Source organism: Trematomus bernacchii, unplaced genomic scaffold (genome assembly GCF_902827165.1).
Source record: "Trematomus bernacchii unplaced genomic scaffold, fTreBer1.1, whole genome shotgun sequence".
Taxonomy (NCBI): domain Eukaryota; kingdom Metazoa; phylum Chordata; class Actinopteri; order Perciformes; family Nototheniidae; genus Trematomus; species Trematomus bernacchii.
Window position 1 is genome coordinate 199,765 of NW_022987724.1, and position 25,783 is coordinate 225,547.

General features: G+C 39.8%; 1 protein-coding gene across 2 annotated transcripts in view; it reads left to right on the plus strand.

Moving 5' to 3' along the window:
- mta1 (metastasis associated 1) overlaps positions 1-25,783 on the plus strand; it is a 47,455-nt gene that overhangs the window by 8,310 nt on the left and 13,362 nt on the right. For both annotated transcript variants that reach the window (XM_034144492.1, XM_034144494.1), the window contains exons 4-9: positions 4,519-4,586; positions 7,116-7,209; positions 17,474-17,600; positions 21,110-21,173; positions 21,498-21,615; positions 25,312-25,414. In XM_034144492.1, the coding sequence (XP_034000383.1) occupies positions 4,519-4,586; positions 7,116-7,209; positions 17,474-17,600; positions 21,110-21,173; positions 21,498-21,615; positions 25,312-25,414 (574 nt within the window). The remainder of the gene's footprint in view (positions 1-4,518; positions 4,587-7,115; positions 7,210-17,473; positions 17,601-21,109; positions 21,174-21,497; positions 21,616-25,311; positions 25,415-25,783) is intronic.

The following is a 25,783-nucleotide window of genomic DNA, read 5'->3' on the forward strand; positions in this document are numbered from 1 at the left end:
CTTTAACAGGGCTGCCATTGATCACGATAACTACAAAATTTGACCTATCTTGTTTTGTTTTTTTAATCTTTTTTTGTTACATGGTGGATCTTTGACGGCGGCGAATAAGTAGGGGAAGCTCCCTCAATGACGCAACTTGACATCATTCATCTGCATGTTATGCCCACGCTGCTTAACAAAAAGCTGGTTAAAAATCTTCAGTTTTCTTTTGAGAAACTTTTAGGACTTCAATGATTGGAGAAATGTATTTCTAATCATCGAGTTTCCCCCCATAGTGTACTCGCGTTCCCTGACCATTGCACTAATATGTGGTAGAAATGTACAAATATTAGATATGATATACTTTCAACAACCCTCTGACAGTCTTTACAAATCTTACATTTGTCCTCAGACTACTTGCAAGTGTCTGCATAAATGGTGAAGGATATAACTGCTTCTATTCAGATAGAAGAAGTTTAACACAGGAAAAACTGTCTTAGGTACAGGATCATTTAAGCGCGTAGTTTGGAGAGGTATCATTGAGTTTTATTTTTTTGTATGGTCATATATTTTTCTCCACCTCAATGTCAATAATGGACCTCGGTTCATTTTGTCTCATTTAGGATGTTTGCTCCTGGTTTAACAGTTTCACCAACTAATTTGCCAACTTAACATTTCTGCTCAGCTTTGTAATTCTTTTTTGTCCATTTTGGTCCCCGAGTCCATCCGCTATCTCATGTTTTCCCCTCTCTCATCCTCGCGTCTCTCTCTGGCCTGGTTTGAATCAGCCCAGCAGACTCTCTCTTTTGAGGCTCGGTAACATGCCTTGATTGGCTCGCACAACATTCGACTGCACCGTGACATCACAGTCGCCGGTGCTGGCGGATTGGCTGGCGTTGGGAGCGGGGGATGGAGAGTGGTGGAGGGGAGGGGAGGTTATACGCGGATTGAGGCGGCGGGAGGGCTGATGGGAAAATGGAGAGACTGAGTGACGCTGCTCAGTGCCTACAGGCCCTCTCTCTTTCTTTCTCTCTCTCTCTCTCTCTGTTGCTCTCATTTTGAGTTCCTCTCCAGCTCGCTCTCTACCAGGCTTCAGCTCCTCACATGGTGGAAACTCCCACTCTTCATTTCCCTGTTTTCTTGCAATTTTTGTTATTCTTCTCGCCATAGGTGGCAAGGAAAGGACATGGGTTGTACTTAAAAGTGAATCCATTTTTGGTAACTTAGGTTCCCGAGCCAAGAAAAAGAAAATTGGTGAACCGAGCCCAAAATCCCACCTTCGCAGTGACGCTTAATGCAGGACTACGAGGAGACATGTTCCTGTCACCAACCCACCCCAAAATAACATACCTCGTGGCTGCCATTCACACCCAACCTCACTCCAAAGCCGAATGTTTGACATGTGGTTCTGCTTCGGTTTGAAACGTTCATGACGCATTTTAAGTCTCGCTTAATTGGTCCCTCCGAGCTTGGGAACGTTGAAGGCCAAGAAAAAAACGTCAACATTTTCTCTGTGGTTTATCATAAGACCCCTCCATGTTTTGAAGCCAGGAACTACATTTTGATCAGGGTTTTTTTTTTTTTTTGCTGCAATTAGTTTGAATTATTCAGTGTGTCCAGCTGAAGTATGTTTTTTCAAATTTGTACCGAAACTATGAGGCGAGTCAATTAGTCTATTAGTTGATTCATATCTTTGTAACAGTCCTTTTTTGGACAAAATAAGCAACTTAAAGATCTCCTTGTACTCAACACCTTTTTTTCCATTGTATAGAATAATGACTCAAATTTGAGAGTGGTGAATTAGCGTCAGGATTTTTATTTATCAGGTTCTTTATTATTAGACACATTTTTGTTTTATTATAAAGAAGGACATATTAAACAAAAGATCCTTGGAAAATCATATATTTTCAGCTTGATGTCAACAAATTGTAATTTGAGGCACCAGTCCAACGTTTAAAAAATACTCAGTTTTCTTGGATTAATGATGTGAAAAAGCAGAAAATCCTTACATTTGGGAAGCTGGTGCCTGTCTCTGCTGTGGTTCATCACTAAGTGGGATGGAGTCTCACTCACTTTTCCCCACTCACAGTTTTTCAGCCAGCCTCTGACCCCCAGGTCTGCCTGAAAATGAGCAAGTCCGATATCTTGTCTTTATTTTCTGTCTCAGGAACGCTCAATTTCAAGTTGGCCTATTTGATATTCAGCAGCAGGACGAAGATGTCACAGTGGCAGCAGAGTCTAGTAACAAGCTGTTTCAGGGTGAAGAGTAGACAGGCGTGATGTGACGATCTCTTCTCGCCTCGTAGCGAAGTTGAGTTGGGAGTATGTAAGGTTGCCAAAATACACTGATATAGAAATGACACTCTACATGCTTCCTGAACTACTGTTAGTGCCTGGGTTCACCCTTAACCCACAAGGAAAGAAGTATACAGTTCTTACTTCTTCAGATAAATGTTCATATTAGGAGTAATTGTATTGAATTGAAGACAAATTACATTTGCGCCTCCTTCCAAAGAGTGGCTGTGAATCTGTTTGGTTTAGTTGTGTGAGTGTGGGTGGAGAGAGGAATACCAATAGGGAGAGTTGAGCAAAAGGTTTTTTAGTCAAAGGTTTGTCTGTTTGAGATACATTTGCGTGTCTTCCTCCGCTGTCTCTGAGATTTCTTGATTGTTTTTGTTGGCAGTTAATCAGCAGATGTTATGTTTGACTATTTATAGATCTGAAAGTAACACTTTAGTCTATAAATTGTTGGAAGATGATAAAGAAAATGCCTATCAAAGTTTCCTGGAGACCAAGGTGATGTCTTATACATTTTATAGTAAAAACGATTACCTTATGTAGTAGGAAAATAATCATTAGTTGCAATCCTAAACGATGAATCGAGATTTGAGTACTACAAACTAAAGATATTCGATTCAGCACCATATTAAGCAAAGAAAGCTGCCTTTTTCTTACATTTTAAGAAGCTGGAAACGGAGACGGTTTGGATCTTTTAGCTTCACACACCTACCAAAATGTTTTTTTCCTTTTCAATTTACTGTATTCTTATTCAACCATGTTACAATGTCTGGAAGTATTTGCACCAAAAAAAGTGGTTTGCCCACAACAAGATGCATAACAGATGATGTTTTTTTAGAGTATTTAAGTGTTTGTAGGTGGATTTTTCTATTTATGTCAAGATAGTTGTGGATGTCGGTGCAGATCCGAAATGTTGCGATCATGATGAGTCTATGCCTAAACCAGTTAGTGTTAGACACAGGAGGTGCAGGAAATAAAAGCAGGAGTCGGTGTGTTTCGAGGTTGTGCTGGTGACGATCTCTGGCCTAGTCGGTCATGAAGACGGGGCCCGTAGGAGGGTGGGGGATGGGCGGGTGAGGTTCAGGGTGAAGGGAGGATAGCTCCAGCTCCAGGCAGCCAACCAAGTGTGGGGTATAATCTGACAGCACTCAGCCAAGACACATGCAGGGCTAAGACCAGGCACCCTACCAAGAGTGGGGCCTGTGGGGACATCCTGGTGAGAGCTAAGCCTCCAATGGGCCTGGAGCAGTGCCAGGAGCCACACACACACACACACATACACACACACCACACACAGAAATGCATAGTTAAGTCACACATGCGTAGAAATGCTTGTGCAGTCTTCTACACACCCTCTCAAAATGCAGACAAACCGTGCATGCAAACAACAAACGCACATGGGGAGGATGAAGGGTGATAAGACAAAGAAAACATGAGGAAATACAAGGCTGTAGTCTGAATGGAGAGCTTTAGAGAGACACATTTATTGTGCGGCAACGTCTCATTTAGTCAGACCTTCAGACTACAACGGGATCTCCTATTTATAAAAAATGGACTCACTGAATCGTTCCAAGACGTTCAAGATCATGATGTGAAGATGATGTCTTTTTCATTCAGTTCATGCCCAGTATGTCTGCACAATTTTCGATAAAGATTACACGTCATTATTTTTAAGTATTAAGCTATTCCTAGAATTAGATGACAGTGTTGCGTACTAGTATTGTAGCCGAATTGCTTGAGTGTTGTGAAGTCAATGAGATGGATGTAATCATTTCTAAAAGACATGTTTTTATCTAACAAATTACCCAACCCAATTTTCACTGTTTTGCTCTTGCACATGTTGCACGTTATCTCAGATCAAAATATGTATCTGCATCATTTTCATGCCAACGACTGTAGAAAGGTCACACAGTTTAAAATCAAAGTTTAAAAATAACAGGCTGACAAATAATCCGACGAATCCCTTCATTCAACTTGAAGAGACGTTTTTTTAAATTAGTTTTGGTGGAATGACGTCATCAAATATGAAGCTTCCTTTGAAAAACATCAATAATGACATTCAGTAGTCAGTGCAAAATGAATTTTTATAAAGATGTCAGTGTTGTTCAACTGGAAAGCACCCTGAACATTTGGATGAACCTGAAATGCTGACTGACGTTTCTCTTCCCTCTTTTCCTTTCTCTTTCCATTCCCCTCTCCCTCCTCCTCCTCCTCCTCCTCCTTCTCGCTGTTCCTCTGCAGATTATGTTTATTTTGAGAACTCGTCCAGTAACCCACTGCTGATCAGGAGGATAGAGGAGTTGAACAAGGTGAGTGTGCTTGAATGCAGCACAGATCTGAAAGCTACACATCACATTACATGCCTCTGTCTGAAGCCTTTAAAACCCACTCTACTCCCGTCTGATTTGTTAGATATTAAACCGAAAAAATCTTTACTTTAATAACTAAAGTAAATGTTTAACTGTAAAATATATACTCGCCCTTTTGGGTTCTCATAAAGCTTAGTTTGGATCTTTTACCATACACCCTGGACTGTTCAATATCAGACTTTTATATGGGGATAAGGTCAAATATCAATACTGTGTTAAACTCTTTGTCTTTTCCAGTTGTTTTATCCATCTTATGAAACTCAAGATTTGGGGATTTCAGCAAACTGAAGATCACAGATTTTTAGATTTCAGATTGTTAGGGAAACGTATATTACTTTTATTGAGTTTTTAGACCTAATTATTTATTGAATAATGGAGAAATTATCAACACAATCATTTATAATGAAAACATTTGTTATTTGTAGCTTTACAAGTTCCTAACCTAAAGTTAAACGGAAAATGCGGTTGTCAAAAATCTGTTTTGGGTTATTTAACAGCTTTTTTGTGTCTTATACCAATGTTTTGTTTAACAGTAATCATCTATGACCAGCTTGTTGATATGCTTATAACATAATGGTGATATTGATAGTTGTTGCTATGAATAATACACTTGCAATTTACCACTTTAAAGTAAAGGAAACGTGTGGTTCTAAAAGGCCATATCTGTATTGCCTTTAAAGCCGTAAAAACAGTGTTTGTATTGAGATGTCACACCGAAGATAATAATGTTGCTCAGGATGCTGTCAGGTAAACCCCAGCCTGCCATCTTGCACATTGTTCAGTCGAGGAAGCAGAAAAAGAGTCCCGTCTCTGCGGACTGGTTACAGGTGCCCGTGTCTGTCCCCTGTCCCGGCCTGTGTGGATAACTTGCCGGCTGCCTGATGTGAGTGACACGGAGAGCAGAGCGAGCCTCTGTTCTGCCGTCACTGTCAGTCTCTCCGCCCCGCAGGGAGCGCCGGCTTTCTCTAACATAAAGTTTGAGATGCGTGTTTAGAAAGTATAAAACGGTAAAGGGAAAAGTCCGGACAACCAGCAGCTGTTTAAAACGGCTAAAAAACACATTGGATCCTTTATGCGTAATGTCTTTTTACATTGTGCCCCAAAATTAGGATTTTAAAGATACAAATGTACAATTTAAACATGCAAATGATTGGCTGCCATTAATACTTCCATGCTTTGTTATTCTTTTGGTCCTTAAAGTGGAAGAAAAGAGCGAAGTATGTGCCAAATAATGTTGTCAGACTCTTACATGACTTACTTAAATATCACATCAGACAAGAAAATAACATAATGAAAGTTGGAACTGAAGTATATTTAAACATGTTTCCTTAAAAAAACTGACCGAAACAATTGATTGGTTAACAAATAGTTTCTGATAATTTCTCTGCCATTACTTTGACGTTGCAAACGGTGATAAATGAACTAATATCAGCAAGGAACATGTATTCACTCGGCTGCTTGAGTGCCAGATGCTTAAACTACACCTCAACGCCTCCCTGTGATAACAGATCCATTCTTCATCTTCCTCTCTCTCGCTGCCCTCGCCACTCTCTCATTGTCTCCTGTTTTGTTTTGCTTTAAGTTAATTTTACAGTTAACTTTCCTGCACATATAAATATGTATGCATGAATCCAATTTTAGTGAAATGAATCACCGAAAAGAAAACATTTGGTTAAATGGAACACCTTTTAGCCCAGGTACTGAAGTGATTCAGAAGATTTACATTTAATTTCATTTTCCAATCTGCTTAGCTGCTGTTGTTTAACCTTGAAATAACTCTCATACTCATAACAAAATGCTGACTATTAATATATGACCTTTTATTCTTTTGTATTACGCTCTGTTTTCAAACACAGAAATGTGGGAAATTAGATTTTTAATTGTTCTCTGATTGGAAAAGTATAAAATGTTTTTATAATGTAAAGAAATGTGACATGTTGGATGTGTTGGCTTTTTCTCCATCCTTCTTCTACTTGCATTATATTTAACTAGAGCGATTCATGAGAAAAATCCTAATCCAATTTACCCGGCCTATAATAAGATTCAAACTCATTGTGTCTTTTTTTTTGTTGCAAAGTACTACAAATCAATTTATCAATGAGTCTTATTGCTTTAACTGTTCTACCTAGAGTTTTATTGTTAAGGTATCGTTCAATAAAGTCAATAACAAACCATGCAGCTCTTCATTAAAAACAAATATCATCATACCTATATAGTATTATGAGGAAAAAACAACTAACAAAACGGACGACCCCTGAACACACCGCTCTGTCCCGATAACTGCGACACTTAAAGTGATTTTGGGAGAATTAGCTGGAGCCTCACACTGAGTTTTTTCAGCCATAGTTAAGAACTCTCCTCATCTAAGGTTCTTTTTTAATCATCTGTGTGTGTGTGTGTGCGTGTGTGGGTGCTCTGTGTGCGGCACCACTTGTTGCCGTGGTAACGCCGATTGTCTCTGGTTTGCAGACAGCCAATGGGAACGTGGAGGCCAAAGTGGTGTGTTTTTACCGACGCAGGGACATCTCCGGCACACTCATCGCCCTGGCAGACAAACATGCAAGTGAGTGACCGACCGTTACCCCGCCTGCAAAACACACCATCAAGAAAACAAAAAAAAACAGGATTTCAAACATTTCTTTCTGAGCAACACGCTTCAGTTATTTTCCACTGCAAAGGTATAGTGCCTCGGTCAAATTTAAGAAGATTTCCCTGAACTTTAAAATACAATTTGTTATTTGGCTGGATTGGGAGGCTTGTTTGCACAGCAGGGGTGATACAAAATTGAATTGAGTTTTTGTTACCGAGCTGAGAGAAACAGTCCAGACTGCAGCAGCCCCCCCTCCCTCCTCCTCCGACAGGCCTGAGTGCAGACAGCATTCGATCTGTTGGGTGTATCAATAGGAAGACACCTGTGTGTGTGTGTGTGTGTGCGTCTATGCATATGTGCTCTAAAGCGTGGGTGTGAGGCGTGTTCTTGAATGTGGTGTTCTTCTCCAGAGCTTGGAGCTAAACACTGCAGTGTCTGGAACAGCTGGCAGACTGGGCTCCAGCAGCCTTTTAATGTTATGGGTACCAGGGTGTTTTTCACAGAGAAAGACATTAAAACAATGTTTTTTTAATGATGGGGAAGGAATAATGGGAAATACAGAAGCCCAGAAGGATCAAGATGGTCAGTTTTAAAAGGTTGTCGAAATACGAGGCTGGTAAAGTTGCTGGTAACAAAAGTGTGTCTTTTTTTAAAGGCCAGAGACGATCTTAAATGTCCCGGCTGTCCCCCAAGGGGTCGGTGGCAAAATATGCCTTCAAGGCACTGCTCCAGAGGGCCTGGATTTGAAAGAAGAGCAGCAGAGTGGGATTTATTCCTGCCTCAGAATATTTATTTATTGGTTTTTTTGGTTTTCCGTCTGTCTCTTTGTCATTAACGCTTTTATCTCAGGAACAACTTGAGGGAATTTCTTCAGATTTGGCACAAACTTTAAATCAAGTATGATGTGAATCAGAAACAGGTTTATTACCAGGTAGGTTTACACGTACGAGAAATTTGACTTGGTGTCGTGGTGCATAAAACAAGAATTAAAAACACGGATAGAGAACTAGAAAAATATAACAGTATTTACATTGCAATGGAATAGAAGGAATAAAATATGGACAAAAAATCTGCAGTAATACAAAATATTGTTGTGCATTAATGTAATGCATAGAGTCTGCGTTGTGGCTGAGGTAAAGTGTCAGTGGGGGGGGCCGGGCCTTGTTGATGAGGCCGGTAGCGGAGGGGAAGAAACTGTTCAGGTGGCGAGAGGTTTTGGTCCTGATGGAGCGCAGCCTCCTGCCAGAGGGGAGGGGGGTGAACACTTTGTGTCCAGGGTGGGAGGTGTCGGCCACTATCTTCCCTGCCCGCCTCAGGGTCCTGGATTTGACTGACTTCACAAAACACGTTATAATGTATACACTAATTACGACCAAAATAATGAAATGATGACAATGATATTGTGTAAAAAAACGTTACCACCATTACTCCGGAACAGAAGGGGAGGTTGTGACATTATTTCACATTTGGTAGGGTACTGTTATAGTGACACAGATGTTGGGTGTCCCTTCCTGAGTCTGGACACATATGGATGGAAATTGTACATTTTAGAGTGGTTGGCTGAGGCATAACATGTGTGTTATAACAACAGGTGATCTCTGTTTTGGATTTATAAACTTACAACAGTCATTTAAAAGAACTCTTTCTAAGCATCTGTTCTCTTGGGCAACTGATGGTTATCCATCTTCAGTATAATGTTAGTGGTAAAATACCACCACCAACCACAACCACCCACATCCTGACAGACTCTGGTCGTAATTGTTAAATTACTCATCCTTACCAGCCACATCAAAAAATGCAAAAAATGAAGAGGAGAATCCTTTTAGAGTCGTGATGATTCATGAGTGGTGTGCACGTAGGATTAACAATAATAAATAATGGCTTTATTAAAATGTTGTGCATGACTTGTTCTTATATGTATTCAGTGGACCACTTTCTGAAAATATGCAGATGTGATGACTTGCAGTAAGGATAAACATGACTCAGTTCAAGATTCAATTATTGTTGAGGTGGATATTTGAGGTCGAAGCAAAACAAAAAGTGTATTTCAATAGAAATATTTACATAGTTTTGCTTCAAACTGAATTAAATTTGTACATTTTTGTAAATACCAAAATGTGTGGAGGCGTGTGGTGCAGTGGGTTGTGCGTTGGTGTTCGGATAAGGTGGTCACAGGTTCAAACCCCACTATAGTCAGCATGTCGTTGTGTCCCTGAGACACTTCACCCCAAATTGCTCCTGTGGGGATTGCCCACAGTATTGAGTATGTAAGTCGCTTTGGATAAAAGCATCTAACAAGTGACATGTAATGTAATGTGTAAAGATGAAGCTAATCACATCAATGGTAAAAAATATGTTTTTAGATTTAACTCCCTCCACCATTCATAGTAGTGCTGTCGTACTAACAATAAAAACACCAGCCTGCAGTCCTGGCAAAACCAAGCATCAGACTTTGACTGGGTGTGGCAGGCTAAATGATGGCTCTTGGGGTGTATATGTATATATATATATATATATATATATATATATATATATATATATATATATATATATATATATATATATATATATATATATATATATATATATATATATATATATATATCTATAGATATATATCTATATATATATCTATCTATCTATATATCTATCTATCTATCTCTATCTATATCTATATATATATATATATATTGTGTGTGTGAGAGAGAGAGCTAACAAGTGTCCCGTTTGAAGATTGTGTGTGTGTGTAAGGCCTGTGGGGTGTAACTATGGCAGGAGGGGGATTGTTTTGTTCTGTTGGACCACACAGCATCAGTGTGTCAGTGTGTGTCCCTGTAAGACTGTTTTTTTTCCCTTCTTACTCAATTATTATTTCTCCAAGCAAATGTGTGAGGCTTCCGGTTTTCAACCCAAAACAATTATAGGTTTGTTTTTTTCTTTAATCTTCATTTCTGTCAAGTTTATCCTAAAAATAAATTAAAAAAAGAACCTTTTAACTCACCTTGAGCTTAAGGAACCCTGATTATTTTTTTGTTTTTATAGGCCGTTCCTCTACAGGCCTTTTAGTTTTTGGCTTTGCTCTCTTTGCCATCTGCAGTTCGGCAAGGGGCTTCCAGACATTTGCAATATGTAAAAAATGCATGGCAGAATTGGCTACGCACTGCATGGGTGTGGGCTGTATCCTGTCTGTGTTTCTGTAGCTGCAGCTCCCCGTGTGTGTGTGTGTGTTTGCATGCGTACGTTTGCATGCGTGTGTGTTTGCATGCGTGTGTTTGCATGCTTTGGTCTGCTCTTATATAGGCATGATGACTTGATTTTTTTAGCTCTGTCACAGAAGTCACTTAAGGGGTGCATTTAGGTAATTTTCCTTTGGTGTGTGTGTGTGTGTGTGCGTGTGTGCCTGCCTGCCTGTGTGTCTTTATGCGTGTCTGCTGTGAGTCATTGATCAAATATTTTGCTTGCAGAGATTCTGTGCACTCCCTCAATGGGGCCTCCGTCTCCAGCTTTAGCCCCTCCCCTCTGAGCGGAGCTGCCTCCTGAGTGGTCAGCTTCTGTGGCGGACTTGGCATTTTTACCTCCCTGGCCCCTCCCTTCAAACGTTTGAATTTGCCATGACTCAAACCTTTTTTTTCTATTTTTGAGATGCGGCTCCTAGCTCCCATAAACAATGGACAATAATACTGCCAGTGACCTGATGCTCAAAAAGTGGAACCAGTGAAGGGGTGCTGGTCGTGGCGCAGTATATTAAAAACCACTCATTTCCTTTGCTTAGGTCATAAACATGTCACATCCCTTTTTTTTTGTATGCTTTAACTACCTTTTTATAACTTAATTCACTTGCAGGATGGCACTTCTTCCTAGTTGTTGAATCAATGGAGCTGCACCGTGGCACTATATTTGACCTGAGATTATATCCTACAGTCAGAGGATGAATTTCTCATTTGCATCCGCAGCTGCAGAGCTTTATTAGCTGTGTCCTTATCAGCCCTAATGATTAGAAAGTGGAGAAGGCAACGTCCTCGCCGCATGTCGACACAGTTGTTATGCCTTGTTATGGTGCACAAAGAGATTTCACTTATTGCAGCAGCTTTGACGTCTTATTCGTTTAAATATTTTTTTAAAATGTACTTACTTTGTATGTTTTTCAGTATGTGAAGGAGGAAATTATGCTTAAAAAGTTTGCATTATTAGTGGGATATTAGTTAAGTTTAACTTAAAGTGGACCTATCATGCTATATTTGAAAAATATATTGTAGGGCCATACCTATATAAAACATGTCTGTGAAGTTTTTTTTTCAAAATACCAAACAGATCACCCATTGTAGCCATGCCTCATACTGCTCAACCCCTCTTTTGAAGCCCTGTTTTTCGGGATGTGAAGGAGGAATTTATGCTTAAAAAGTTTGCATTATTAGTGGGATATTAGTTAATTTGAATTTAACTTGATTTCATATGCACTCCAAAAAACTGGTTTCTGGGACATTGAGTCAGGAAATGGGAAAACAAGTTTGATCAGTACTGAAGTCTGATTACTGTAAGACTTATATTTACATACATATACATACCAGCCTACTAACTTAAACCAATTACAGACTTTGTTTTTTGTTTGTCACATTTTTTTAAATTTGACTACAGTTACTTAAAGGGGAATCCCAGGGATTAAACCAATTCAAATGTGTTTATGAGGAGAACGATTCAGCTTGTGAAAACAGCTGTTTAATGTCTTCTGTTTATCTGGAGGAAGCTTTGTTATGTCTGGGGGAAATATCCCTTGTGAGGTAAACAAAGTTATCTGGGCTTGGGATAGAGACCGTACATTTTGAGTTTTGCAAAAATGATTTGTTTACATAAACTAGAAGGAGCGGGGGGTATGTTGAGACAAAATGTCACAATAATACCACAACCAAACTCCCAGATGGTGTCTTCTCTTATCCAGTATTGATTTTACATTGACAGATATTCCCGCTTTAGAAGGATCCATGAGTGAACTGTTTCTCAATGGTTTTTGAGCAGAAGCATGTAGCTGTCTGCTCCACTGCCTCTCAAACGCTCACTGTATCATGGAGGCACAGTCAGTCTGTTAAGGGGATAACGGTCTGCGGTGCTCTCCTCACCCTCAGGCCTGCCCTCTCCTCTCCTTCCCCCTCCCCTTGCCGTCTCTCAGCCCTGTAAGGCGACCCATTCATCAATAATTGATAATTGGCTGGGACAGGTGAGATGGAGAGGCAATTTGTAGAGAGTATGGTGTGGGTGCAGTGCCAGGAGATTGGCTCAGAGGAGCAGAGGAGAAGGACTGAGGTTGGGGAGTTGAGTTGCTACTCAAGGACGCTCAGCCAGGGTCCAGATGGAGGAGATGATGAACCACACAGTCTGGATACTGTGTGTAAAACCATGCATATATGCATATTTTTTCTTGCCGGTCAAATGTCCGGAAACAATTTATTTTACCGGACAAATTTGAAACTTACCGATCATGTTTCAATAATAATAATAATAATTGTGTAGCAGAGTTTCCATTAGCAGGTAATTACCGGACTATGACCGGATGTGCTGATGTTTAAAACTCAGTTAATGGGGCTCATTTTTATATTGCTTCAGTTTATAATCGTAACAGATTGAAAAGTTCAGATTAATTTTTCAATAAATGATGCGCTTCCACAAACAACAAACATAATTATTACATTCAAACAAACTACTTATAGTAGATGAAGTACATTATTCAAAAGTTTACATTAACTTTGGATAATAACACGGGAGAAACGGAGCCTCTCTTTTCCTCTCTCCTGACAGCCCGTCAGTTTCTCATGCAGCTTGCTAAACAGTGGGCGGGGCTTCAGGTGATCATGCAGAGCTGCTTGTCTCCGTCAGACTCAGCAGCAGCTGATCGATCGGAGCATCCCTAATTATTACCGGACATTTTGACCGGCAGGTTTTTAATTTACCGGTTTTTAATAAATGTTACCAGCTAAAAACCGGTAATTACCGGCTAATGGAAACCCTGGTACGTACAGAGATGCAGACCCTGTATTGGGATAAAAAACAAAAAAAATAACCTTTACTGAGTTATTAAAGGGGGAAACCTCAAACAGCTGCTGACGAACATACATGCAGTATATTTTGTTCAAACACAGTAGACAGAACAAATCATATTTTAAAGTTTTAGTCTAAAAAAATGTCCTCCTTTTTTGTCAAGTAAAAAAAAATGCCTCCTCGGATAAACATCAGAGCAACTGGTACATCTCCTCCGTGCTTAAGGTATTTTCTTTAAGTTAAAATAATATACTCTTGTCTGCATTTGTATAATTTCCTTTTTATAATCTATGGTCGGTGCGAGCTTATATATATTTTTTTTTTGTTCGCAGTGTTTGTAAGTACATTGCCTGAAACAGTTTATTAGCTTTTCAGAAATATTATATATACTTTTTTTATATATATATATATATATATGCTTTATTAGGCAGTTGAGGCATCACACAGAAAACAGAACCTATTAAAGGGATGTTAACCTGTTAAGCCCCAAAGACCCCGTCGGCGGGTCTTTTTTTTTTCTTTAAAAAAAAAAAAAAAAACGTTAATTTTTTTTTACATTTTAATTTTGTTTTCTTTGGATGGAATGAATACCTATGGTGATAATTCAATGTAATACACAATTTTTATAGTCTGGTACCTGAAAAAGGTCAAATGGCACTGATGGAACCAGATGTACCCAAATGTGCCGAAAGCTTATTCCGCCTGGAACTTTTTTTTGCTAAACCTCTCTAAAAAGGTCAAATTTAACTTGTTTTGCCTCAATCTTGATACAGGGTACTTATTATATGTTATATTTTGGATTCCTAAAGCTTTTAGTCTACCATCCCATCATTCAAGGGTGGTTTTCACTAAGTAATGTTTTTTCTTTAGGCGGAGGTAAGAATTTACCTTTTTTTGCTATGTTCCATCTGAATTTACTCTGACTGAGAAAAATCTATATTGATTCTGACACTTCTACATCCAACTCACAGATGTAACCTTACTTTGATAAAATAAATTATTCATATAACCCTTTTAGAAGTTAAGTTGTAGTCATTTGTTTTGGACATGTCATTTTCGAGCCTGAAACCTGAAAAACAGGCTCTGGGCTTAACAGGTTAAGGTGCCGGACATAAAGCGTAACGTCCCCAGTTTGTGTCATGTTCTATTTAAGTCTATGCTGATGGCTTTCAAATAAAGTTCCCCCAAAATTCAGAACATCATAATAAGAAAACTAATTGTTGCCGCATAAATCATCTGACGTGTCAGGACCTGTCTGATTCAGCTCAGCAGATGAGTGATTAATGCATCATATTGTACCTTCACTTTGCAGTAATTAATCAAAGCAGCACATCTTAATAACAAACGAGAGAGAGAGAGAGGAAAACAAACTTTAGAGTTTTAACATGATAGGAAAATGGTGACAACAACCCTAACTCTCTGTCAGATGGGCAGCACTCTCTAGCTCTGCTAACCAATTTCCTGCAGGAAAGCCTGGATTAAAAGTGTTTACTCTAAAATTGTACATCTTGCCATCAGTCTGCTTGAGAGCTGTTGTTTAGCTCTATTTAAAACTCGTCTCTGTTAGAAGGACAGACTGCGACAAAGTTCCCGTATAACTTAACGAACGCTGTCCTTCAGTTGTCTTTTCATTCATGTTTAAACTGATTCTCTGTCAAAAAATGCACACAAATATCCTCCTCTTGGTTATATTTTGCAGGGACTAGTGTGTAAGTCTCATCCCTACGCCCCCCCTCTCAGTAAAAGCTAGTTTGGCCAATAATGAATTCACTTCTTTTGCGATGTGATTCAGTTTGCAGTTTTATAGATTTTCATGCCTAATGTAGGGGAAACTCCACCGGCAGCACCAGTCAGGAGCTCATTATGAGCCGCTGAGCCGGATTACTACTGGAACATGAACCTTAAAATGTCAATTTAAATATGTACGAGCACAAAATGTAATATTTAGCTACTCGCATGTTTTTATCATGTTGCACACACATAGATGCATTTCTAACACACACTTCATGTTTGTCTCCCCACTTCACCTTCTTGTTCCCTTTTGTAATGTTGTTTTTCCCTTTTATTAATAACCTTAGTCCATATTTGTTTGTGTGTGTGTGTGTGTGTGTGTGTGTGTGTGTGTGTGTGTGTGTGTGTGTGTGTGTGTGTGTGTGTGTGTGTGTGTGTGTGTGTGTGTGTGTGTGTGTGTGTGTGTGTGGTGTGTGTGTGTGTGTGTGTGTGTGTGTGTGTGTGTGTGTGTGTGTGTGTGTGTGTGTGTGTGTGTGTGTGTGTGTGTGTGTGTGTGTGGCACGTGTGTGTGTGGCACGTGTGTGTGTGGCACGTGTGTGTGTGGCACGTGTGTGTGGTGTGTGTGTGTGTGTGTGTGTGTGTGTGGCACGTGTGTGTGTGGCACGTGTGTGTGTGGCACGTGTGTGTGTGGCACGTGTGTGTGTGTTGCACTGATAGTGTGTCTTCTGAGTGCTGGGCAGAGTGAGTGAAGGAGTACTTATTGATTTTGGCCACACATCTCTTCTCCTGAAAATCCCTTGATTGCTTTTGTTCTGCTCCCCGTCTCCCTCTTTCTGTCTCGCTTCCTCTAATGAAACTCCAAATGAATTGGAGCACGTACTGACTGCTCTTCCTCCTCTCTGTTGCACTTACTCTCTCTCTGGCTCCCCCCCCTGTTTTCCCTGCTGATTTCTCTATTGCTCCCCTTCCTCCCCTCTTCCTCGCTGTCTCTCTGTCTTCCTCCCTTTGTATTCTCCAATGTGTCTCTCTGTTGATCTCTTTTCCTGTCCATCTCGCTTTCTTTTATCTCCTCTTTCCTCTTCTCCCACCTCCATTTCCTCCTCATCCTCATATGAGGAAGCGTCGGTGATGTTGCCTACAAGCAGCGGTTAAATCTATTCTTATAGGATGACTCAGACACATAGCCGACTCAAATGGGCTGATAGCCCTTCAACTGCCGCTCTGTCCATCCGTTTTCAGACCGATTATCCAAGAGAGTTTTTCACCAGCGATTCTTTTTGTCCAGGTAACCAGGATACTCAAGGTTACACCTGCAATAAAAAAAAAAAATCTTGGAAATTCATGCTCCTGACACAATGCTCTGGTGAATTAGTAACAATTAATTCAAGATCACCAGCCTGAAAGGAAACTATGCAAGTTTTGCAAAGAATGTGAAAACATATTTTTTTTTAGGCGTCAAATTGTGTGTGACATCCTTAGTTGAGTGTTTTAAATGTTTTGTAAGTGATTCAGCAGCATGTAAATTACTTTCAACTCCATTGCACTGGGGTGACAGCAAACATGACTGAAACTGATACCTCACAGATATTTCTCACAGGCTTAAACTAAAATGTGTTCTTGTTAAGATATAAGAGCAGACATTGTACAAAGACCTTTCTAGTCTCCTACTGTGCTCCTACAGAGCTGCAGCCAGGATTGGTTCATACTGAATGCACACAAATCCAAGCAGACCTAAAATTTCTGTTCATTTGGTTATTTTTGCCATTATTAATTCATTGCAACTGTTTGCTCCAAGTAATTCACATGATTAAAAGTATTAATAAATCAATTCTGCTGGGAAAATCTGCTTAATTTGAGTTTTTAATTATTTATGTTTCTTCAAATTTCAACACGGCAAGTCTCAAAAAGTAGATCTCTCCATCTTTGAAAAAACAGCTTTGTGTTCAACTTTTCTCAATGGAAGCTACAGGATCCCCTGCTGTGTCCTTTTGCTGCTCTAAATGGATAACAACAGAAGAGTACACTCTACAATGGTGATTTCTTTTTTTACTTTACAAATGTGAAATACATGAGATTACCTAAATAATAGTGCAATGGAAACACAGTTGGTGGGCATTAAAATGATGGAGAATCCTGAGTGGTGTGGCATGACTTTTGTATTCAAGTTGTGAAATACAGTAATGGAGGAGAAACCCTTAGCCATATTCATATCGCAGGTCACATGAAGACATAATCAGCGGGATAAATGTAAAATTCCTGTGCGCATACACGAGTCCCTTTCCCCCCGAGGTCTCTATTGTTCCGGCTCATAAAGTGTGCATCATGTGCTTTAAATCTCGTCGTGCATCTGAGACTGTTTGTTGCTGCAGCCGATACATTTACATCGCCTCCCACTCTCCTGTTTCCCCTGCGGACGTCATTCTTCCACCTCATTCGATGGGTATACGTTTGACCTTTGACCCTCTCTAACCCCCAGGGGAGCTGGAAGAGGAGATGGAGAATCCAGAGATGGCGGACCTCCCCGAGAAACACAAACACCAGCTCAGACACCGAGAGCTCTTCCTGTCCCGCCAACTGGAGTCTTTACCTGCCACACACATCAGGTACGCTGCCCCTGCTCCACAAACCATCTGTTTCACTTCAGTCTGTTTTGCTTTCTTTTGAGAGTTTTGGTCCCACACAGAGCGCTGTTTTGATAACACATACCTATACCAAGCTGTGACTGAAGCAATTCCTTTGGGCTACTAGTGGCTCCCAAAACATTCCCCCCCCCCCAAAAAAAAACCTTCCTTGAAATTGATTGTAAACAAACTCAAAACAAGTCAAAAAAAATGTGGTAACGGCAAAAAATACAATTAACTTGTATCAATGTCGGAATACTTTTCACTTGATTTAAAAAATAATAAAAAAAACATTATAGTCATTTAGACTGTTAAATTTACATTTTAAATTGTCCTCCTTAAAGTGGACATATCATGCTATATTTGAATATAGTGTACCTATATAAGGCATATTTATACTTTTTATTTTTCAAAATACCAAACAGATCATGCATTTTAGCCATGCCTCATTTCGCTCAATTTGCACTTATTTAGCTCTGTTTTTGCAAGGGCTGATTCTGTGAGAACAGCACCACCTACAGGCCTGGCATATGTACTACAGCGTCTCCAGCGCTTTCGAACGGCAATGCCGTGGTTGTCTCCTCCTGATTGGTGGAGTTGGCCCAATAGCCGTAGCGCCACCGTCCTGACGTCAGGACAGTGTTCAAATCTGGATCAGTTTTTATCAGATCCGTTGCAGCCCCTTTTTTAGAGATTTGGGTATGGAGGAAAATAGAGAGGGTTGTGTTTTCTGACACTTGGTGAGTTCCCTGGAACACCGGGGACACATATTCATGTATAAAAGACGTACAAAAGTGCATTTTGCATGATAGGTCCCCTTTAAGATTTACAGTCCTGGTTTATTTGTCTGTACCACAGAAAATACTCATTTACCTTGAGCAGCAAATGCATTATGACAAGTGTGTTCATCGATACCAGGGGTCTGCAACCTTTTTGACCAAAAGAGCCATTTTGCCCCCTTTTCCAACAATTTGTTTTGTCTGGAGCCGCAAAACATATTTGATAGCTTATAAAGTTGTATTTATTGTTATATCATAGACAAAAAACTACAGTTCTTTTGCATTTATTATTCATTACATTATAAAATTGTTGACCTCTAATAAGAAACAAAGAACTCTTATAAGGAGAATAAAATACACAGGCCTACTTTAAAATAAATCAACACAGCACTTGGGGAGTCCTCTGCACATTTGAAGGAAAAAAAATACAATTAAAATAGGCCCACTCTGAAATAAATAAAACGTATAGCTGCACCCTAAAAATAGTTGTGATTGAATTATGACTGAAGATCGTCAGCGGTCTTCCTCTTCCGTGTTTTTCCTCCATACGTAAAGGCTGCAGCAACTTTGACAACTTCTCTCCACATATCAAACATACCGGTAAGCCAGCATCGTTTGCTGTGAAAGCATAACTCTAACCACGCAGAATTAAACCCTCTGTGTTCCTCCGATACTTTTATTTTTTTTTATTTATCCATAGTTCGCTCATCGAGCCGGGGGTCCGGTTATTCACCTGCAAGACGAGGCGCTAGCGCGGGACCGTAGCAGGATGTGACGCATATTTTAGTTGACCTAATTAAAACCGTTTTGTTTTTTATTTGTGTCACAGTATCACCTCAAAATACAAGATACGAAACATTTTCAACCGTGCAACAAAATATAAATAGTCCTACAAATACTTTTATTTTATTTCCTTCTTATTTGTGTCTAAACTCAAGCAGAGGGCTTAAAGAGCCGCGGGTTGCCGACTCCTGATCTATACGGATGTTAACGGAGCAGTCAGTCAAACTCACATTTCTCTGATAACGGGTCAATACTTAGCATGCACAGGGTTATTTCTTTAAATGTCTTGTTTTTTCCAACTACAAACCCAAAAGCAACAAAAAACCCTTTCTTTTACTACAATCTAGGATCAGGACGAGCAGCATGTTCTAACATTTCAGAACTTTTGTTACTAAAATCGATGAATACCTTTTTGAAAGTAGATCATTTTTCGCTCGATTTTAGACTGATTTACATAACGCTGCAGCTCTATTGGGAACAAAATCCCAGGTAGCATTAATGCAGCAAATGCTACTTTCATCTCGATCATACTGTGTTTTTAATGAACTTTGACAAATTAGTCAAACACTTTGTGTGGCTGTGAAAACGTCACTCCTTCACTTGGAGGATGAGGATGATGAGATTATTTATTGATTCCTTCACTTACATTATCTGCTACACATATATGACGGCCGAAAGATAGTTTGGAATCAGCTTTCAGTCTCAAACTCAGACATAAAACAATCCTCTGAAATTCAGGGAGCACAATGAGCACTAAATGTCAACAGAGAGCTGTGTCTACATATAGAAATGTTCTGCTCATCAGGGAGCAGCTCCAGGCAAACCCACATAATCATTACCACCTTATTACTTGACATTTCTGAGGAGTGGCTGGGAGAGCAAACTGACATCTGCTTGAATAAAAATAACTGTGATGAGTCGTTTGGTTTAGAGAGGATTCAAATCTTGATTTAAGTTCTCTAAGTTGACACCTCGCTCCGTGCTGCAGCAGCGAGGTTACAGAAGGTGTTCCAGTTTATCACCCTGTTCGCCCGGGGCTAGAGAGGTATGAATACCTCGCTGGTAAATAATTTGGAGACACACCGTAGTGTCAACACACTCGAATGAACGGGCTCGGCCAGCTGAAACCAAATCCAGTGTTGTTGCTACGTACGCTTCCTTTGTATCTAAAGCTTTCAAATCAAGCAGTTAACTCACTTTTGTTCACTCCCTGGTGAGGGAGTGAACAAAATGAGACTAAATGCTCGTACTGCAACAAGAGCAACCCTCTTTCACTGGTTTAATTTCAACAATCACACAGCCACTGACGGATTCTATGTTCACAGACATGTTGATGACATCCCGATATATGAATCAAAATGTTAATTTAATTCATATGTGTAGGTTATTTTATTTTATTATGATTTAATTCCCTCTTTTATATGGTCTCTTTAAATAAAATAAAAACAATTATGTAGGGGGGCGTGTGGCGCAGTGGATTAGTGCGTTGGTGTTCGGATCAGTCAGCATGTCGTTGTGTCCCTGAGACACTTCACCCCAAATTGCTCCTGTGAGGATTGTCCACAGTATTGAGTATGTAAGTCGCTTTGGATAAAAACGTCTAACATGTAATGTAAATTAAAATATTGAAAGTATTGAAATCAAACACATTTATCATTCCAATATGTCCAAAAAAAATCACACTTATTTTCCTTTTTTGGGTGTTGTGCAAAACAAAAAAACAACACTGCATTGAAAACGTTTCCATCGCACTACAAATCAATGTAATTGTTGCTGCTTGTTAATGCATCCTACACCGAGGAGTTCTCTCAGACAGGGTACACAAGTCCTGTGTTTCACATGTAAAAAATGTTCCCTCTTTCATTCTCCATGTTCTTTCCCTTCTCTTTTTCCCTTTCTTCCTTTCCTTACATCCCTTCTGGACTCCAGGGGGAAGTGCTGTGTGACTCTGCTGAACGAGACAGAAGCCCTGAAGTCTTACCTGGACAGAGAGGTACGTACCATCAGATCTTCACGCTAAAAATAATAAGACAGGATCTCCTAAACTTTGATTAGGTGGGCGAGATAACTGATTATTTAAGAGTGTGTCTGTGAGAAACGTATGAGTTAAGAGATTCTTGTTTCCAGATGAATTATTCAACGTGTTGACCCAGAATGTTCTTTTCACATACAGTAATGAGGAGACGAGAGACTAGCAGAGGGGAAGATACACACGCACACGCACACACACTCCTCTCTTTCGCCTCTCCGTTTGCCCGTCTCGCTTCCTGTTTCTTTCATACCATCCTCACGCCTTCCTGCCATCTGTATTTCCCAGGATGCCTTCTTCTACTCGCTGGTGTATGACCCTCAGCAGAAGACCCTGCTGGCTGATAAGGGGGAGATCCGCGTCGGGAACAAGTACCAGGCCGACATCACCGACCTCCTGAAAGAAGGTACAATATACTTCAATTATTTTTGTTTAATTGACACAGTTTTCCTAGAGAAGCTTATTCACAGAGCAACACATTATAATGCTCTTCCTTCAGGGGTCTTTTTACCCTCCTGGGTACTGAATGATCGTTTGGAGCAATCTATCCTCAACTCAAATTAACTTGTTAACTTTTCATGTTTTTGTTGCTGTTCAATTCTCAGGGAAATTTCATTAACTGTATGCAACCTTTTTCTGCCCCAAGCTTCCTTACGAACTCACTTTTTGAAAAAAACTAACCTTGGTTTCCATGGCTACTAAACGGCACAATTAAATGATAAAAAGCATTTAGAAGAACTGATTAATGTTAATGTGCTGCACATTTTAATGTCACCCCACCAGTATTGAAAGGATGGGGTGCCTCATTTGAATTGAAAATATATTTTATTGTAACTTTTACTAGAAAACTGGTTCAAGTTCCCATTTCCCTATTTATAGAGAGGTGAAAGATTATCTTTCGATCCCGTTTGAATTGTGCCACGAATTACACGTATGATGTTTGTCAATTTAAAAGATAATTTTGCAAGTCAAAAAAATTAAAATGTGAAGTAACACTTTTTTAGCTCAATGAGCTACATCTCCCGTCTCGCACCACACACCAAGACGGCCGTGACGTTAGCACATTTCACTTCTTTCTTTCAGAGTGAGGCGAAAAGTATTAAAAGAGGTGAAAATCACTACAAGCATGTTGAGAGCTGTACATACACACAAGGGGACCGGACCGGGATTCTGGGATTTGTAGTCTTTCTAGTTGCGTATTTTTCATAGTCTTATATTTCAACAGTTTTACGACAAACACTGACCTTTTTGACTTGGAAATGATTTTTTAAGATTGACAAACATCATATGTGTAATTCATGGCACAATTGAAACGGGATCAAAAGATAATCTTTCTCTCCCCATTGACTTCAATACATCATTTTTCCAAAATAAATTCCCATGGGTCGGAAGTAGATGGGCGGGACTTCGCCTCTCTATAAAGGGCAACCTGTACGCCTGCATGCAAGCTGTAGCTGAATCATCTGACTATAATGAGCCCTGTACTCAAATATTGTTGGCAAACACAACATTTATATCCACATGACAGCTGTTTAGTTTTAAGCCTTAATCTGAAGGTGCTCTCATAAAGTCTACTCCCAGTAATCTCATTCTACGGGTAAACATAGTAACTCTTATCTTAAAATAGAAGAAATGGGTATTACTGTACAATAAATAAAGCAGCTTTTACTAACTAGTGTCATTAAGGTCGATACTGTCTTTTCTCCATTAATCCCTCTGAATCATTTAGAGAATCGGAAACAGTCAAATTAGCTCATGTTTTGTTTCCCTCGTCAAGCTTTTATGTTTTAACGTTTTTTAAGTTGAAAACGTTGAACCGTCACAAAATGCATGATAGAGTGCAGAAAATACCTGTCCTGTGTGCATTCATAAACGGCTGCCACTGAGCTTGGTTTACATCGATAACAATGGAAGCTGCTTCTCGCTGTCTGAAAGCATCTGAAAGCTGAAAGTAATGCGTATTAGGGATGGGAACGATTAATCGAATATTCGAAATTATTCAGGTATGAGAATATGAGTTATGAATATTTTTATTGTAATTTCTTCTTCTTTTTTTTGGGAGGGGTGCCTAAGTTGATTACATATTATCAAATGGAATAATTCAATGTATACGACAGTGCCATAGCTAAGTGTGTTAGGTCTAAAGGTGTGTTTTGCTCCGCTCTCCGGTCACAGAGGGCAGAGCTGCAGGTGCTGATCTCTCTCTCTCTCGCGTCCGGTTATACTTCACTCGCGTTTATGTCCAAATCCATCAGATCTAGCTAGTTCTCGCTAATGATATGGCTGCTGCCCCTCCCTACACGCAGATCACGCAGACTCAAACCTCATCTTATGCCCAAATGCGCTCCGCAGTTACCCCGTTGCGAGGTTCCGGCGCTAACAGTTCACGAGCGGGCTCCCGCCCCCCGTCAACGCTCGCGACACATGAGTGGGCAGCCTAAACAACAATGAGTTATGCATGAAAGCAGGCCTATAGCCGTCCACTGTTCAAACTGTGATCACCAGGTCAATACATTTGACAAATTCGACTTGGTTTCTATACTTATTTGAACATGTATTTATTTATTTTGAAAAATAAAAATTGTAAACATTTTTCCCCCCAAACATTTTTTTATAGGATATGTACATTTCGGTTAATCGGTTAACCGTTTTTTGGGGGTCGAATATTCAAATATACATTTGCTTTCAAATTCCCATCCCTAATGCGTATGTGGCCTAATTATAATTTGGCTAATGAGATTACCCCTTACGACGAGTGTTTCTTCTTTGTAACTTCCATAATATACTTAAGCAATAGCTCACGACAGGCCGTGGTATATGGCCATTATATCACAGTTAAGGGGCGTGGTTCGGCCCGACGCGAAGCGGAGGGTCGACAACCCCCTTAACTGTGATATAATGGCCATATATCACGGCCTGAAGTGAGCTATTGCTTTTATAAAACGGTTACCAAGTGTGGCAATATGAATGAAAAATACACACTCTAATTTAAATAGTTGTTATTATTAAATAATGATGTTCAAAATAAAATAGTCCCTCCGTTGCCTTCTGCACAAAACATAGTGCGAGGTGGTTGCTATGCAACAACACTAACAACAGCAAGCGAACAGAGAGCGTTGATCCATTATTTGGCTATTTATTTACATTAATTTGTATGTTGCCGTTTATTGTGCACCCACTGAAAAACTGTCCAGCATCAGTAGCATGGCTTACGTGGTTACTTGTATAGGCTGAGGTTGTTCTAGGCTGTTGCTTGGCGTGGCGAGAATATTGCTCCACTTTCTCCGGTCCCCGAGATTCGGCTTCCAGTAGCTCTGGAGAGAGCTTTCGCACCTGTGGCCACTAACGGTCATAATTTCTCTGCTTTGTTTCAAGACCCGCATCAGAAAGCTTTTGAATGGTGATACTTTTCCAGTTGGCCTACCTGCTCTTCACGTAGCTCTGCATGTCGTCGTTTAGGTGCTTTTAGTTCTGGAGATAGGCACTCCTCAATCCACTCCTCCATAGTTTGCTTTTCAGCCCAACTGTATACTGTTTATCTCAGACGCGGAGGGATACTGACTTGTTGTGAAAAGTAACTTACAATTCTACCCGTGGTATACGCTCAGTATACCACGGCTAAGAACCAATCAGATTGCTTGATTTGACTTGTCCGTTTTATACAAAAAAATAAATCTTATCCTAGCAAGTCTGAAAGATATGTTGTGCCAGTATTGTGTTTAGATATTCAGCATTTCAATTGTGATTATTTCTCAGCCAGATCGTGTTTAAGTGTTTTGCCATAATCGTATTCTTAGCATTTAGGAAAACCTCTGAAATTAGAATTAGGCACTGTTGGGACACCGAGCTCTCTAATTAAAACCATGTTAGTGAAATTCTGTTGCTTTTTTTTAGAAGTTCTGATAGACCCACCTATTCAACTGTGGGATTCATTATAGCTTTGCACAACTCAAGTGATTTGAAAAGAGGGAAAAACAGGAAGAAAATCAAACATCAGGGAATTTGCACATTTTTGTTGCACATGTGTGGTCAGTAAGAAGCATTGCAGCCTTGAAAAGTGAAGGAGAAGTAACTGTGTCTTTAACTGTGTCTGTGTGTGCAGGTGAGGAAGATGGCAGAGACTTGGAGAAACTAGAGGAGAAGGTCTGGGACTATACCAGCCTACTGACGGAGAAACAGATCGACCAGTTCTTAGTAGTAGCTCGGTAAGTCATCACAAAAGTGCAAAAGATTACAAATAATCCAAAAAAGAGAGAGAAGAAAATATACATACATAATGCTCTGTGGCTGGGAGTTAGTTGAGAAAATGGACTCTCATATACAGTATATTTATGATGAATATAAAGCCTCATCCAAGAGAATTTAGCCTGCAAAGCATAAGGACTGAAACAAGTGTTAATCCGCCCACCAACACCTCGAATGCGCGTTAATTAATATGTTACCTTGCTCTAAATTTCAGCTGTATAATTTGGTTGCAGTTACATTTTTCTGTGATGACAAAACTTAAGGTAGTTTTACCCACATTCTCATGTTGAACCTTAACATGTCTTTTTCACACTTTCTTACAGATTAGA